The sequence below is a fragment of the Trichoderma evansii genome, assembly GCF_050947405.1.
Source record: "Trichoderma evansii strain SZMC 28006 chromosome Unknown GGI43scaffold_20, whole genome shotgun sequence".
Taxonomy (NCBI): domain Eukaryota; kingdom Fungi; phylum Ascomycota; class Sordariomycetes; order Hypocreales; family Hypocreaceae; genus Trichoderma; species Trichoderma evansii.
Genome location: NW_028145186.1, coordinates 75424 through 92983, shown reverse-complemented (window position 1 = coordinate 92983; position 17560 = coordinate 75424). Strand labels below are relative to the sequence as shown.

General features: G+C 48.9%; 3 protein-coding genes across 3 annotated transcripts; all 3 read right to left on the bottom strand.

The window, feature by feature from the left end:
* Positions 1 to 1900: 1900 nt before the first annotated feature.
* Positions 1901 to 4377, bottom strand: GGI43DRAFT_174834 (S-adenosyl-L-methionine-dependent methyltransferase). The gene is made up of 10 exons (XM_083199769.1): positions 4045 to 4377; positions 3866 to 3977; positions 3637 to 3798; positions 3240 to 3325; positions 2982 to 3163; positions 2770 to 2928; positions 2611 to 2704; positions 2452 to 2521; positions 2361 to 2374; positions 1901 to 2288 (listed from the first exon to the last, which is right to left on the bottom strand). Exons 1-10 carry the CDS (start codon positions 4053 to 4055, stop codon positions 2255 to 2257), a joined length of 924 nt encoding a protein of 307 aa, XP_083057570.1. The 5' UTR covers positions 4056 to 4377; the 3' UTR covers positions 1901 to 2254.
* Positions 4378 to 9180: 4803 nt separating this feature from the next.
* GGI43DRAFT_174798 (1-phosphatidylinositol 4-kinase LSB6) lies at positions 9181 to 11988 on the bottom strand. Its single transcript, XM_083199766.1, has 3 exons — positions 11153 to 11988; positions 10247 to 11041; positions 9181 to 10160 (listed from the first exon to the last, which is right to left on the bottom strand). Exons 1-3 carry the CDS (start codon positions 11800 to 11802, stop codon positions 9299 to 9301), a joined length of 2307 nt encoding a protein of 768 aa, XP_083057569.1. The 5' UTR covers positions 11803 to 11988; the 3' UTR covers positions 9181 to 9298.
* A 1815-nt stretch (positions 11989 to 13803) lies between these two features.
* Positions 13804 to 15168, bottom strand: GGI43DRAFT_174795 (putative PTH11-typeG-protein-coupled receptor). Its single transcript, XM_083199765.1, has 2 exons — positions 14446 to 15168; positions 13804 to 14375 (listed from the first exon to the last, which is right to left on the bottom strand). Exons 1-2 carry the CDS (start codon positions 15123 to 15125, stop codon positions 14021 to 14023), a joined length of 1035 nt encoding a protein of 344 aa, XP_083057568.1. The 5' UTR covers positions 15126 to 15168; the 3' UTR covers positions 13804 to 14020.
* Between the last annotated feature and the right edge of the window lie 2392 nt (positions 15169 to 17560).

The window sequence follows — 17560 nt, the reverse complement described above, 5'->3', positions numbered from 1 at the left end:
TCCGGCTTTGATTGCATCTGATCTCTATGTGCATCAGCGTCAGCAAGCATCATTGTTCGTGTCCTGAATCTCACCGGCTTTAGCCGACTGCCGTTCGTTTCGGCTCCAATGCAACGCCGTGTTATCCTAGTGAGAGGCGTTCAGGCACAGAATTCAACATCTGCACGGCGGATATACTGGTTCAATTGGCTTTCAGCCGAAGCGCGGTCTCGATTTGAAGTATGCTCCGTGGCCCCAGGCAAACGCTGGTTTCCATTGGATCAAAACCTCTGATAACACCGATGGCTTTGGTTGTATACATAACGTTACAGGGCAGCGTGTTGTCTGCATAAAACCCCAGTTAGGATGTCGGCCCTGCACTCTGTGTGGCATGGTGGTTATACTCCGTACTACCTGCAGCATTTCCCCCCATTGAACCCTGTGAAACTCGCCCTGCCGTCATCAGCTCCATAACGGTTGGCAGTCTCTTATTTCTGGTCCACCATAGTTTTCAACTGCTGCTGTAATTGCTGCGACCTGCCCAAGAGAGATGGCCTCTTCACTTTTGACGGCTACTGGAGGGAAAATATGTAAGTCGAGCTATTTTTTGTATGCTACCACCCCTTGCAGTCTAGAGAACGGAGTACCACCTCATAGTATACTAGGCCTAGTCCCTATTAGCTCGTACTCGCAAGTATGCCGCATTGAAGTAGTGCTAATCGTTGCTTGATTGCATTGGTCTGCATGCAGCTTGTTAGGCATGAATGCGTGTTCATACAAGTAGAGTAGGAGCAGTGAGCAACAGGATCCAGACATACCAGACAGAGTAAGGCCTTATTTTGGGTCTAACGGCGCCTCCCCCAAAGCAGAAGTGCTGCGCACGCGAGTGGATTCGAAGATGCAGAAGCAGACATGCTCGCCCTAGTTCACTGAGCGTGAGCTGTCGCCTGTGGCTCCTGATCCTCTACTTGGCTCGTTCGCCAGGCGTGCTCGCTAGCAGCGGCTTTGCTTCCTACTCGTTCCCAGGCGCTCATGACTAGGGAAATCCGCGGCACTGGTAGCGAGCTTAAACTGAAAATGGCTTGGTATGTAGGAGTTGATAAGAGGAGCTGGACTTGTAGTGGTGACCGCACTCGGCTGCCCGCCATCCGCGGAGGAGTAGTACTGCACTATGTTGCCGAGTGAGCTGCATCACATCTTCGCTTCTTTTGGCCCCTGAATTGGTAATAGGGTAGAGATCGCGTCTTTTTTTTCTTGTATATTTGTAACAACGAATACGGAAAGTGGGCTTGGTCAAAAAGAGGCAGAGCTCGAACGACGGCGTTGGACCTCCAAGCAGTAGTATTTCGATCATCTTCGATTAGGCATGTGAGCAAGTATGACAACAAAGTTGATAGATTTCTATGCAACAGAGGACCCATTGTTAGCAGCAGCAGCAACAGATGGGGACAAGCGGCTGCACTGCAGGCTTAGAAGAACAGGACACAAGGAAGCCCCTGTTTGTACCTTGAAGCTGCATAGAGCTGCCAACAGTGTATCGTAAGATACAACTATCACATCCGTGTGCATCCAGCGCTACCGGCGCGTTTCTGATAGGTTACCAGGCATAACATACATATCCATCGCCGTGATGTTGCTCCTTTATCTCGCTTGTCCCGCTGTCTGCTCTGCCCATCTATCAATCAACTCATGCAACGTCAAAGGCAAAGGACGAAGAAAGATCCCTCCACCTCTGCAACTCGAGCCAAACTGCATGTGATTTATGCACATAGGCCAAATTAGCCCCTAATATCAGGTACCTGCTCGGAAGTAGTCGATGCCTGCCGATGTGCGGAGAAAGATCTGACGCGTTTGTCGAGGTAGGTACCAGATGCTAAGGCACCACCTGCCTTCCCCAGATCTACCCCCGAAACCTTCTTTCAACGGCCATCCTTCTCTTTTTTTTCCCGACTTCTCTTCTTTTTCACTTTCATCTATTTCATTTTCTCTTCAATTGACCACCGTTCACCACGCCGCTCTAATTAACCAACGCCGTATTTTCGTCTGTCTTGACTTTGTCGATTAGCGTTCAAAGCCGCTCACCAAGACCAAAGCAGCTCTCTGCAAAGATGCATATCCCATGCCCCGTCTATCGCAAGGGTCCCTGTCCATGGGACGTTTGCCCCATCTCTAGATATTTGCCCTGGACCAAACAACCGTCTTCACACATGCTGAGTTCTCCAGTGTGTTCTTCATTTCTCAATCGCACAGTGTGATTGTAGCTCTGGTTACTCAATCATCGGAGCGGTTTTCGTCCGATAAAAACATATCTACATCGTCATTGGTAAGCCATCATCAGCGACTTGCCTCTCACCTGTGAATGTCGTTTGAATTTGACTTACAATGGAAAATAGGCCTGCGCGCAGTATATCGAGTTCTTGGTCAGCCATATCATCCCTTAGCTAGAATACCTGGCATTAAGCGTTTACGCACCCTGTACGAAGGATTCGTGGCCTCATTTCTCGCCTGAGCCACCATGAGCTGGAAATCCTCCAAGGGCATGCTATATTTCCCGAGCTTATGTCAACACTATTCCCTTCGTCTATTTCGTATGAAAGAGCCCCTCGAGTGAGAAATAGCGGCTGAACTCACTCTCGCATTTGCGTGAATGGATATAGACCCATCGAATAGAGAAGCTGGCTTACGATACCTGCATTCAGAGTACCAATTTCATGGTCGCGGGGATCTAGAACGCATCATGTCAGATTTGGACTATTTGTTTCTCCTCGAAGATCATCATGCATGGCATACCGCTTGGCCAAGGGCACATGGGTAGTGTCAGAAGTCGTGATTCGATGTCGACGAAGCCTGCATTCTTCATCCAATCTTTGAGGCGTAAAGCTGCTCGTGGGTCCTTTTGAGGATGCATGGCATCAAGATATCCGCTTGACCATCTCGAAAGCGCGTGATCTGTCTCATTCAGCAAACAACTTTATTCAACGTCAACAGATGCTAGAATTTACCTGGGGATAGCGTTCCGTTGTCTGATTGAGCGTTGAAATACATCTCGACCATCTGGCACCAACCACCAGGTTGAAGCACGCGGTATATGTCTTTCAGATAGCTTTGCCAGCGGTTTGCGCGGATCCCGCCTGCCATCAATTGGCTGTGTATGACGTCGAAGTGATTGGATGGAAACGTGAAGCTATAATATTTTCACGTTCTTAGCCAAGAGTTCTTGCATTATCGGCTGATGGAATGAGAGAATCCAAGAAACCTACTCTCCGTTTAGATCGTCGACTTGAAGGTCCAGATTATCCGGCAACTCTTCTGGGATCATGTGCGGACTGATGTCTAATCCGATGACCTGGAGATTTGTTAACAGGGCTTTCTCGCACGCATGCATGTTCTTCATCTATCCACTTGTCGACGTGGCCCCAGGGCCCAATCAACACATCTTCCATTCCACGAGGCTGCTGACTCTTAGCCGGAGGCTGTGCATAGCCTTGGACGTTCTCGCTGCCAACGACATAGCTGTTTTTATGGAGAAGCGACTCGAACTACCAAGTGAAGACATGTTTGATTTCAGGACTTATTTCGGAGTGGATATTTGCAATGCAAACTCAATTTTGCACTGAATGACGGAAGGCTTTGAAATAGCAAGACGCGAATACGTACCTCTGCGTCCGGATACTGCTCAGCGACATCGACAGACCAGTCTCCTGCACCAAATCCGCATTCGAGAATCACCTTTGGCCGGTTAACAGGGGGAAATATCAGTCTATTATCGAAGACCATGCGGAGCATAGAGTGCAGCTCTCCTGATTGCGCCATTTCTTCCTATTCGCAATGTCAGGAGATATGAAAACTAGCGCCATATTTACGGCTTCCAAGGCAAGTAACAAACTTCATCGATCGGAGCAAAATATATCTTGTTTACCAAGGCATGCTGCTGAAAAGTACGTCCGTGGTAGCTGACTGTTTCTGTATATGTTTCGTCAAGGGGGACGGTTCCATCCCTATCATAGTGTTAGCGGCCTTGCCAAGCCAATCGAATTCGATTGTGTTTTGGGAGTAGTCTCGTACTCTGCGTTCATCTTGTTCTTTTCCTTTCTCTTTCTTTTTCTCAGGAAAAAAAAAAAGGTTATTCCCTTTGAGTTGGACGAGAAAATATTCTCTAAGAGGATACGATAGCGCTAGCTGCTGTTGACAGGAGATTGGCTAGCACTCGGGAGACTTTGTATGGTGATATATGCCGAATCAACTGATACGATCACTAAGTTCTAGTCTTTGATGAGACGCTGTTCAGGCTCAAGGAGTCATGTGGTACCCGAAAGCGTGGCCCCAGTCTGGGCGTTCAGGTAACCCCTCTTGCATCAGAAAGGATCCTCTTACAGTGTCGTAACCGGCCGAAAAGAGACACTGCCTACGAATATTGCTATCGTGGCCAGGCTGACCATTGGTGAAAGAACAAGGCGTGTCTTTTCCCTTCGTTGAAAACAGTGGAGCAAGTTTGCAAACATCATCTTGCATTGACCAGCCGAAGGCCATTTCGTCTCCCACAACGGATATGCCGATCTTTCCTGCGTGAGCATCACACGAGAGCGCTCAGCGGCTGTTTGTGCCACCTCGATCCTTGGAACCTAGGCCTGCCAGGGGTATAACCCAAAAGCGTCAAGGTTAAGCTGGCATGCTGCAATGACGTACGGAGAAGGCTGTCTGGGGAGTCTAGAACTCCAGAGATGCACATAACACGTATCGAGCATGGCCTAATTTGGAGTTGCGACATTCTCACTGGATCTTGCCTGCTGGTGCCAGCACAACGGAACAGCCATCATCACTGCGTAAGCTTGATGCAGTCTCGGCTTGATGCAGTCTCGAACCGCTGTCAACAATCATATCGGAGAGTCTGGATGCTCGTGGCTAGGCCGGGCAGAAATATAACCCTAGCGTGCTGAGAATAGACGAGGCTTGAACGACCGTCGTCATTCTGTACCAAGGAATAACCAAACCTGTACCTGGTACCTGAAACCCTAACCTCTTACCGCTTATGCTGAACATATGGAGGACGTGCACACCTTGTTGGCGGAGCTACAGGCGTCGGAAAAGTGATACTGGTACCATTATGATAATAATGGCAGTGGCAGTGCTTTGTGTACCTCGGGTGCCTGTTCATATCTATTAGAGCCCTCTCTTTTTTTTCGCCTCCAAATCAGCCAATACCAGTAATCGCTAGAAGGAAATAATCTGTCTCCATTTCTTGGACCCTTTACTCTCTGGATCTCCAGGCCGCGCACTATGAGCCATTGATCGTGGATCAAGGATCAAGGACCATCATCGACGCTATCCCGAAAGCTGTCTGGTATGCTCACAAGGAAGCAATACTGCTTCGTCACCTCGAATAAAGTACGGAGTACGATGTGTTACAGCTGGCCACGGACTGCAAGATTGTGGCTACTAATGCCGTCGGCTCAACAGGGTAAGAGCTTTCCAATCCCTTGGGCAGCCATCAAGTAGGGAACTTTTCTTGGTTGGTACGGTATCAATTTAAACAACCGCAATGTACTCTTTCATACAGCTGAATTGCTTCTTTAACCAGCATGCCTGGCAAAGAGGGGCTGGGGGGAAGCAACCAAGAGCCTACTACGGCGTTACTCGACTTTCTTGCCGAATTATGATATTTCTACCTGTTTGTTCAGGGCGCCTATGTTTATTAATGATTGACAAAAGTGGGACAAGTAACAAGCGGTTGAAAAAGAAATGACTTCTCTTTTTTTTTTATTGTGTGTGTTGAAACTTGCAGGAATTACTCCGTACTCCCGCTGATAAAACCGACAGCTTGGTGAGTGAGCAGGGGGAGGTAGGTGGCACATGCCCACATACTTGTCCATATGCATGTGCTAGCAGCAATGCGTGCTGGAGAATCAGTTGCCAAAGGCACGAGGGACTCTCGGAAAGGGGGTTTGCGTTTGTATGGCATGGGTCCACAAAATGACGGTCATGAGCATTACTTGCGGATGGCTTAAGCTGAGGTATGACGGCGAGTTCGCCATAATGGTCACCACGCGCATATGTATCTGCGGGCAAGGCTCTGTTGAGCGTTACAATGACTGCGGCGTCCCCATGAATCAGCGGCCTCTCACCGCTCATGACACGCCAACTTTGGGGTTGCTGAACCGCCGAATGCCATTGCCACGTTGGCAAAGACCTTTGGGCTCCCAAGCTGGGACTTTTGGTTCTGCGAGACCATCTCAAAGAACTGCAGATCTAGTGGATAGGAATTGGACCAACCTTACGAGTTGTTAGATGTGGAGTTGGCCAGATAAGCAAGCTTCTTTTTCTCCTTCACTGTCTCTCCAGCATCCAAACAGTTGTCATTCACTAGCGTTTGGTGATGAGGGAGTAAGATGATCCGCTAACTTGCTGCCGAGGGGAAAGGGATCATGGGAACAGGACCACCGCCGGCTTATTGGCCTCCATTACTCCGTATACAGGATGATAAAGGGATGCGCGGCAATCAAAGCTGCGGAGAAAGCTGCCGGCTGCGCATATATCCAGATTCAACGGAGCAATAAGAGCTTAAAGCGGCATTTAAACAGCATATTACAGGAAATTGTGAGCCAGCACTGGCCAGCAAATCGAATGAATGGATGTCGCTGCAATGCTAGAGAGCTCAGAAGGTATGAGGGGCTCAACACAACCAGGGCTGGCTGGCCCCCATGTTACGGTAGGCAGATACAACAGGCTGATAGGACAGCGACGACTAGACACCGCGCAAATACGGGGATCTCTCGGATCTCGTAGCACTCCTAGGCGAGTGCCCGGGAAACGCTGCCGTGGTGCGATTTTTTAGTCCCTCAAAATAGGGAGATTGAGAGGAATACGACAACGTGGTTGTCTTTTAATTGCTGAGCCCACTGTGGCCACCTCTGCTTTGCTCGAAAACGTTCCAGGCCCGAAATATCCGCAGAATTTACGTATTCCGGGCACGCGAAACAATATCTTCAAATTAAGCGTTGGCCAGCATGTGCTCTCTTATTATGGGACCGCAGGGAGGGCATGTCATACAAGCGCTGCGCGGACCGAAGGATGTGGCGCTGCTTAAATTATTAGCAGCTGATGCCTCGTTCCTACCTTGTTCAAAGCGGTAAGAGATTGATAACTCCCCGGGGAGGCAATTGAGAAGATATACAGAGTATGAAGGGAAGCCTGGGCAGCGTATGGTTCTGCTAACCGATTGCTTTGATTAGAAATCTATTACGTATCAGCTATGAGCTGCAGCTGACAAGCTTCAACAATATGATAGATACGCGAATTCTTCGCATTATGAAAACATAGGCGGTAACTTGGCTATCCCCTTTTTGACTTACAAGTGTGTGAACAGTATTATGTTATTGGCCATTACCACGTTCCGTATCCACCTACTGCTGAAGATATATGGGTAAAAGAGCGGCCGACAAACATGATTCAACATGACATTTAGTAATGATCGGTTTGGGGGTACCAGTGCTATCGCATCTGGATACCGCGGTGGAAACGTTACCGTTCTTGATCCGCTCTGTCCACTGAATCAAGACTTTCATCAGCCAGTCGATTTCCTAAAAGGCCGCGCCAAAATGTGCCTAGCTTCCCGGCTCTGCCATCGATCAAATGGGTCCATATTTGACAGCGGTTGCGAAACAAACGCGAGGAAACTATGGCCCCAGCACTGACAATTGCACTTCAAAGTACGAAGTGAGCTGATAGGAAATATGATTCGTTCCCCTGAACTTTGCGGACCGCTTCTGACCTTAGTTTTCGTTACGAATGCATGGAGCCGTGAGCGGAACTGTGGCAGGGGTCCCTGCCCTAGCCCCCTTTTGACCCGACACTCTGGTTCAATGGTCCCGACAGCTCGGATACGGCTTTTCTGGCTTAATTATCTTTTTAATCGTAGCTTTACATGAGCAGCGAACGAGAAACTCGACATCTACTCGTACGAGTGTCCGGGGCCTGGTTTTTGTGGTGTTGTTCTTATACCGCCATAGTTCGTCAAAATTGAGCTAAATTGGCCGGAGATCCTAAGTGTTCTCGAAGCCCTGCATGTAATGCGGCCGGCCCATGAACGATGATGGAGTTTCATAAGCGTACGGAGGAGGCCAGGTCGGGGCCCAACACCCGTGCATTTTTGATCTGACCGTGGGTTCGTCTTCCGACAAGCACGCGAATTTAGCCGAAGTCAGGCATGCTCTTTGCCAGGATGACCGGATCGATTAATGATGTCGGAATTGATTGCTCCATGAAGTAATTTCTAGTCATACTTTTATGGCTAGAACTTCTGATTATGCCGCCCCTCCAATACTTCATCTTTATTAAATGGCTCCAGTGCCTTGAAAGCCCTCCTTGGGCTTATTGAGCTTTCAGCATCACCAGCAAATATTTGTTCCGCGCCGATTAATAGCAGCTGATGGGCTGAAGGCGCTGGGCATTTGCCCCCTAGATTTGGAAACGAGGTAGTAGCATTACATTGGTTGATGATTCTCGTCGACATATGCCACTGATTAATTATATCAGATTACCCGATTTTCGAAGACGAAATACAGAATGTAGTATCCGTTAGATGCAATGAGAGCATTCAACATCTTCCACGCCATCCATCCAGGCTCCAGGCTTACTTCCATCGTCGAGGCGGGCAAATTTTATCTTCAGCTCATCTCTAGATACGCCCTTCTTTTGATGAGGTTAGATTTGGGTCTAGATTTGGACACGGATAGATTGATAAATTCTCGCTTGTTTATACGAAGCAGATGCTGACCCGACTGCTCCAGGGAACCGCGCCTCTCCTGGTGACCAAGCTATTTACTAGGAGACCGTCGCTTCCCCAATTTTGGGTAATTTTTCCATCTTTGTCTTACGCTATACAGATTCTGTTCCTCTTTTTTACAAGGTAAGTAACAGTCCTAGAACCCTGTTACGTGTTTAGGACACATAAGTAGTAAGCCACCGCGCGCTACACGGACCACATCAGAGAGCGCCACGGCCAAATTGAATACATAAACCAACCTTTCCGACGCTAGATGAATCGTCGGATATGATTTCATCCAGACAGAGTAGATCCAAAACATCTCTCAAAAGCAGTTCTTATTATCAACTCCAGGTACAAAATACTCCGTACAGACACAGAAGATTTCCCAGCCCGAAAAAAAGCCCCAATAACCTGTCAGCACCATGCATGCAATTCGTATAAAATCCAAATCTACCCCCTTCCAAGTCCTCCCTTGATGCTAGTAGTATTAGATGCAATATGTAATAGGACGCGCGGGAAAGCATGGATAGTCAGTCTAGTGCTGACCTGCCACGCTTAACACCAAGTGAAAACAGGGTTCCTGCTTTTGACGGCTTCTAGCCTCTCCACAATGACTTTTCTCTGATGGCTCATCTGGCCTTCGGCGGTGGCGTACCCGAGATCCCCTTCAAGGTCATCGTCATCAGCGCGGTACGAGATATCCCCATATAGCTGTTGAGCTATACTATTGCTGTGCTGCCGTGTTACAGGGGTGGCATACGAGTATCGCCGCTGATGCTTCTGGTTTTGGCTGCGTTCTGGCTCGTACATGTTGAGAGTGCGAGCCGGGCCGGGCGCTTGATAGCCTCTACTGGATTGAGATTGGGAATCCACCGACAGTTTGGCAGAGCCAAAGGGATCATCAGGGGCCAGAAGAGATTCATTGGGCGGACTCGCCGTGTCAAATCTGCCAGATCGGGGCATTTCTGCCGGTGCTGAGGCTAGGCCGAGAAGATCATCAACAGGAACCCTGTTCGTTGGAATGGAGCCCGTGATATCAGCTTCGTCCAATGATTGTCGCTGGGTAGTGCTGCGACGCATCTCTGACGAAGTCATTCTCATTGGCACAGCAACCGGTATATCGACGAGATCATCCCAAACGCAGACTTTTGCTCGACGAGTCAGCTCCAAAGGACCGTGGTCCGGAGTCTTGAGAGCCTCTACTACGTTCCAGGCTTGGCCCTTCATGACAGCAATCTGCTTGGCAAACATGCGCTCCTGGAAGTCCTCGTCCATTTGAAATACTCTCTTGAGGGCCATTTGTGTCTCGCTCCACCACGCAGTGGAAGTGAGGAGTGGTAGGAAATGATCTCTGGTTTTTTGTGAGAATGGCCTGCCGATGAGGTCAACTGGGAGGAACAGCCAGCCAAAGGGGAAGCTGCAATATAATGTTAGCCGCAACAATTCTTCTCTACTACCAAGGAGCAAAAGAGTGCCGTCTTCATTTGCAGGACGTTTACTAACCTTCGCCAAGCATCTGGGTGTTTCCAGGGCCACGAGAGCGAATTGTCAATAGCACCGAGTGACATATTTGGCTCTTTTTTTCCGCGAGGAGAAGAAGCCTTCATGGGATTCTGGCGTTTGTAAGGGTATGAGGCTCGAGTAGGCTGAGGCGGCATCTCAGAGGCGCCTATGGGCCGGACGTTCATCTCTTCTTCATCTTCCTCTGTGACGGGCTCCATGTTAATTTGCACAGGATCTGACGCCAGCGAAACTGTGTTCGTCTCCCAGTCCACCTTGACCATCCAGTTATCGAGGCCACGATCCGTGTTCCTCATGATGTAATCCAGGATAACAAGCTTCTCTAGCTCCTCCCGGAACGACTGTTTTAGCTGTTCTGTCCATACGAATTTATTGGCTCCTGGAGTTTGGTCGTCGCGACCATCGTGTTCCTCATCGCTGGACCCTGCATCATCCACAGAAGCAGAACTAGATGGCCGGCAATTATCAGCCCATCGCTTCTTCTTCTGCCGATTAGCATCATTTGAACGGAAGCCCGCCCAATACTGATCCGGCCAGGGATTCTCTCGTAGAAAGACGTTGGCGTCCTTGAAACCTTTGAGGAAGACTTGAAAACTGCCGGGCTTGGGAGGGAGAGGCTTCTTCTTCTTTTGAAAACTGCGCCGATCCCAGAAGGGATAGTGGAATGACTTTGACGATAACCATACAACATCAGTATATGGAACCAAATGCGTTCGTAGCTGGCAATCGAGTACGTAGGCCGCCGCTTCGCTAACGTAAGAGAGATTGGGGATAAGACTATACATTGTAGAATCATTCCGTTAGCATCAAATACATCACATGTCCATTTATACACATCTTCATGATAATTTGGGGAAATAGATGTGGTAGTTTGAGTTTTAGACTTACCAAGCTCGTCCGAAGAAACAGGGAAATAGGTTCCGATGTATCCATTTATTCCACTTGGGGTTGCCTGCTGCGTACGGCTCTTCATCTTTAGGTTTGAAAACACCAACAATCTTTCCATCCGGGTCACGGGCAAAGTAGCTGCCAGAGCTGCCCTGCGAGATCATGCTGGGATGTACCTCTTGCCGGATTGCTTGTCGTACGCTTTCAATGACTTTATCAAAGTCAGATTTAGTCATGACGCTGAGCTGAGCCTCCGCCAGAGCCTCGGCAGATATAGGCCGTACGCCCTCAGGTGGCTGGAAGACAGAGTGGTGAATCTCTAGCCGTTCTTCTTCGCCTATGCTGTGTCTGCCCTTGCGCTTGAACTTGGCCGCGATTTCTTCGGCCCAGCGTTCCAGCCGGGCATTGATGGCTTTGATGTCGACGCCGCCATTGCTTCCCAGGCGACGACGGAATTTAGGCCTTGAGGGGCCAAGCTTGGGGCTGGTGACGCTCGATCGAGGGCGAGGGCGAGAGGGGGCATATCGAGGTGCAGAAGAGTGCTGGAGAGATGCGGTTGATTCGGCGAGGAGGTCAGTGTCGGAGTCGTCGCTGAGGTCTGCCTGCGCTAAGCGCTCGTATCCCGTGGTCGCGGGACGGTATCGAGGCATGGTAGGAGGTGGGAGGTGGGAGGGCGGGTATCGTAAGGAATTGATACGGCTCGCCTGTTGCTTTTGATGATTAAAAAAGTAATAATAGAGCTATGGCGATGGACTCGTGGCCATTTGATTATCGATTTGATTTTCTTGCAACCGCCGTTTAGGTTTCTCGATAGCTCAGCCTTGCTCCTGATGATGTAGGCTCGGGGCTAGAGATGCGGAGTGTTTCACAAGCAAGCCTCTTCCCAGGGGAGACGCAAAAAAAGGGCCACGTCGAAGTGGGAGAAGAAAAGGGTAAAAAGAGCGAAGGGCGCGACAAGCTGCCAAGTTAGATGCAGAGGATGTCGACAGGCGTTGAGCAATGGATCAACGACGTGTGAGAGGATGCAAAAAGGACGAAATCACGGCGTCATTGTAATGAACGAATTCTGTGGCGTTTCAAGGTTGAACTCGTCCCAGGCGTTTCGGTGTTTTGGCGACGGTGCGGGTACCTCTGCCGGATGTGATGCAATGTCGACACTCGGCGCGCAATTAGCAGAGGCGAGCTTTGTCCAATGCACAAAAAAAGCACAAGGTGCTGGTCATAAAAACTGCTTGTTCGTTGCAAGCCCAAAAAAGATCACAGTAATAAGGACAAGCAACATGTCATCGCGGCTGACCCGTGGGAGCCGCCCACTTCGCTTTCCCTGGTTCGTGGATGGCGCGTCCTTGGGAAGCCACTTTTTGGGGACTCGGGCCCTTCCTAGCAGGAACTAGACCAGCGTTTGATTATCTAAGCCTTTGCTCTGTGGAAGTTGGTACGTACTCCGAGTCAGCCAAGTCAGTCATGTAAGGGGGCTTTCCTTTGGGAATATAGACATCTTCTGGAGCCAGCGTCTGGGGGTTCGGAGCTCTGTTGGCAGCAGTAGACTACGAGTAGTAGTACAAAGTAGTTGCAGCAGTATCAGTCATGATCGGGCTGAGATTCGTTTGAATTTACTTTTGGTAGGCATCAGAGCCCAGAACGGCGGTTCAGCTGTCAAGGCATCCGTCGCTATAACCCTTGTCCCCGGGGCTCGAAGCCGGCTGGTGGTGGGTTGTATGCATGCATAATGTGCTGCTAGTCATTAGTGTTGGTGCGGTGTCAATACGTGTGCGTGCGTGTTTGGAGCAGGCTCTCGGGTAAGTTGTGATATCTGAGCTGGGCGTCTGCTGCGTGTACCAACCAACTCGTTGGGACTCTCCCTTGAAGCTGGCGTGTATTGCTGATAGTGATGCTGCTTATCTGAAACATACTCAAGGCTTTTCTTACAGTAGTTGGTTTTCTAATGACAGTGCTGCAGACCACCAATACGAATAGCAGTAATGGGATTCGGTGTATATAGTATCAAGCTGAAACCTCACTATGCATGTGAAACGCTGTGCTTCAGCCCAGCTGCGGGTATCCCATCACGTATGTACACATATGACCTAGTACGGCATCCGATAAATGGCCACATTCAGTGTCTCGGCTGGAGTGCTGCGTTGCGGCCTGAATGAGAATCTCTTTTCCAACTGCTCCTATCAGCCAGCCCCATCCCCCTCTTCGTGTGTCTGATATCATTATGCAGCCAAGAGCACTAATTTGTAATGTTATACGCCCTTGCATTATCTTGCAGGGAGCGGAGACAGTTATCACCGGGTCAGCTTTCAGCTTCGGGACGTTCGTATTGACTTGCAGAGAGATGCCTCCGCAGCCAACCGACAAGGTGGTACGAGCATGAAGGAGCTACAATGCCGTATTAGCCATCTATCTTTAGGATACGACAATGATCAGTAGAATAAATGGGAAAATGTCTGTAAAAGTTAATGATATAGTAACAAAGAAGTTTGTGAGCCAACTAGGCTTACATAAAAAGAAGAAAAAGAAATAGAGTGACGAGACGTTTCGCAGCACGCCTGTCCTCTGAAAAATTGTCGCTGCAACAACATAAACAAAGTCTAACCCATTTCCATGAATGACAAGCAGTAAATCGCGGTATAATCCAAGCTCTCCCGATATCTCTATCGGTTAACTGGAGATTGTCGCTGTAGCTGCTGATTTTACCTTGACCCCATCCCATGACCCAGATCGATACAAGTACAATGTTTTTTCTCTTTTGCTGCTTTTTTTGTTTGATTCTCTCGTCGTGGTACTTTTTCCTCCAACAGATGGATGTCTCAAGGTTCTATTACCTTAAAATGAGACTCCTATTTTCTTCCCATATGTCTGCTATCCTTGGAAAATTCCACCAATTTGTTGTACAGATACGCTCGTCTTCGAAGTTCCATCTATGCTTCTGCTATTGCATAGCTCGTGTGATTCCACGTCTAGAGGATTTGGGCTGGTGATCTTTTCACCAATCCAAGAATCTTCAGACACTGGAGGTAGACCAAGGCTCGAGCCGATGACTCGAGGAAACAAGTGCGCCAAGATGAGGCGTATAGATGGAAGACATGTGCAGATAATGCTCACGTTGACCTCGACTGTCGACCAGTAGGCAACGTTCCAGTGGTCCCACGTTGGATTCGCCGAATTGCCAAAGTAGAAGAGTGACTGGAGACGAAGAACAGAGACGACCGTAGCTCTAATGATACAAAGTTAGCAAGTCAAAAGTCTATAGTGGAGATAAGAGAAATTGGATAGAGAGATCATACATTACTCCTGTCAAAAACATGCTGGCCGCACTTAGCTTTCTCTTCCAGTGTGTATCTAGCTTGTATAGCTGGATTAGAGGAATTGCAAGGAGCCAGAGATCTATCGCAATATTGATAGCCGCGTTTGCCCATCCGAATGCGTTGACATTCATGCACTGCCCATGGGAGGAGTCGCTACCATCAAACTGCTCCCAGGTGAAATTTAGGGGCACACATTGTACGAGGGTTCCGACGACGAAGCTGATGCAAGATGCAGCAAGTAAAACGATGGTCCCCCATACCAATTTGCGAAATTGAGTTCCCGTAAACAAGTCGAGATAAAAGAGCGTGAGGCTGGTCTTGACAATCGTCATAATCACCACGTAGAAAATCTCCATCGCCACAAACCATTGAGCGAGCCTGGAAATGGTGGTTGGAGCCAGCGTCCAAATATCTCTGCCCAGTCCGTTGTCAATGAGTCCCCAGACGTTGAAAGCGATGCACGGTATGCCGACAAATGCTGTAGCAAACAGTGCCCAGTCATCTGGTCCAAACCCCTGTCTAACGCTGAAGAGAAACTTGGATGCGAAGCGAATAACAGCAATGGTAAGAGTTATGAAGCCGAGGGAATAGTTCATTGCTTTGAATCTGCCGGAACGATCTCGTATTGGGGACTCGCACGAACCATGGGCGAGGTTCATCGTGACTAAGATGAAATGTTAGCCATACCAGCGAGAAGTGCTGAAAAGGTCAGAAGGAGAGTGAAAAGCATACGTAGACTGTCAGAGAAGCTGCATGATGACCTGAGGCAGGACAGAGTTGAAGATGATTGTTCCACATTCTTGCAAATGCAAGATATATCGAGCTTAGAACAAGTAGTAGTAACGCAGTTGAGCTATCGAATCCCTAGTTAGCTTGTGCAATGTCGGATACCGTCATGTTGGACAGTAGAGAGGCACTATATGGGCAAGTTATGAGCTGGCGAAGAGCTAACAACACACTTACAGCGCACAATGGCAGGGCTATCCAGTCCGATGGCTTTGGTTCCTCGTTGACAGTTTGCTCTATACGACTCGACGCCGTGACGTTATCAACATGCTGCTCTGATCCCAAAGGCAGGGTAACCGCGGCAGCCGCAGTAATAGCAGCGGCTATGATGGCGAGCGATGATCTTCGAAGCATGGTTGCTGCTCTCTTCTTCCCGCTGAAATATGAATGACGTGAACGATTGAAAATGCCATCGAGATCTGGGGGAACACAAGATAAAGGCAGGGTACCCCAATGTTCATAATAAAAACCCCAGCTCGACACAACTCCCTTCACTTTTCTCTCAGATGGCAGGCATCTTGATCGCCATCCGATGGTGCTAACCTGTTAGCCTCTCCCCCTTGCTTGCATTGCTGCCTTCGTGAGTGGAGCAGCGCTCAACCAGGCTGCAGGGCAAGACTCATGAGCAAGGGGAAAAACAAACCGGAAGCACTAGTTCGATATTTTGTTTCTCATGTATTTTGTGAATTGTGATACAATATCGTAATCTTAGTAGTGATATTAGTATATGCTTCGTATAAGGCGAGGCAACGGTATCGTAATAAAAAGCAGTGGAACTGGCGAGATGTCAGTCCAACCCGGCCGGTGAATATGGGGCAGCGGCTTTCCGTTCTCTTTGTCCCCGGGATCTAGCGGCTCCACAGCATCTCACTTATAAGTCAACCTCCAAGGTGAAGCTGCGCCAAAGAAAACTGAGGCTTGGTGGAAGGGAGAATAAGGAGAGCCATCCACAACATCAAACTACCACCAATGCAGTCTAGCGGCTTGATTTGATTTTGCAGCGCGCCTCTAGATTGCAGACGGCATCCTTCGCTAGCCTTGAGATCGTGTGCTGGCCGGCAAGAGATAAGTACTGCCAGGTAGTATTTGCATGTAAGAGCTGCACGCACTCACTCTCGCTGCTGGAGTCTCCACAGGTGTGCGGCTGCAAGGACCACTTTACACCGAACCACACGATCATGGTTCCCTGTCCAAAGATTCAAATCTCCCTTAGATTGTTCCATGTCCCATGGCGACGGACGACAAGGTCATTAGACGATCCCAGTAGTAATAGTAGATAGCCTCAGAAAGAACACAAGAAATCATTTGAAACACGGACTAAAGCTCCCTTTTTGGGGTCCAGATTGGTAGTACTAGGGGTGGCATTGGCAGTACCTTAGCTGCCGGCGCTTCTTCACATTTGACCGACCAACGTTGAGATATACTGACAAAGGGGCTAACATTCTTGCTGTCGTTTGTTTTTCTTTTCTCTTCATCTATTCTATAGTAAGCGATTCGACTGCTTCTTTCTCTCAAGGGCGAGGATCTCTCATTTCATTTTTACTACAGGCGACTCCCTTGTCCTGGTGTGCAACATCAATGGCTATAAATTGAGTCTGATGTCTGAGCTAAGGGCAGAGGCGGTCTCTCTCCCAGGCTGACGGCAGAGCCCATCCTGGACAGTGCCTCGCTTATTTGGCCGTAACTGTATAAAACACCTTTCGCGTCTGAATCAAAGCCTTGTTTATCACTCACTCATTTCGCGTACGAAGTGGTGGTGATTGTAGATCTATGTCGAGCAGTGAGGCGAAAGATTTTCCCCGGGATGCTTTGTAGATGCCGCCCATATGTCGTACATGCAGTTTAGCCAGTACAACAACGCTCGGGAAACACAACGGATGGTGGATTCCGGCGATCGTATGGGGTAGATCCACAGAGTTGGCCGCTGGACCGGTCGGGAACCTGCGTGGCGGTACGAAGCGCGCTCACTCTCATTGTTGACGGCATGTATGTACGGTAGAGCAGGCTACAGCCATGGAGACCGTGCTGAGAAAGTTGCTAGAGAGCCTGGCTTACACCGGCTGTATGGTGTACTGTTACTCTGCTACCTGTCTATTCCGAAAAGGCAAAAAAGCCACAGGCAAGGGGAACGGGACGAATCACAGCCTGTCATCATCGTCCAGCTTGTGTGGACTAAACCTGGTCAAACAAAAAGAAAAACACACGCACACACAAACACACATGACCAACATGACCAACATGTGGCGATAAGCCCGATACACCCTTTACATCTCGTATATAGTTATGCATAGTATAGGTAATTATGCAT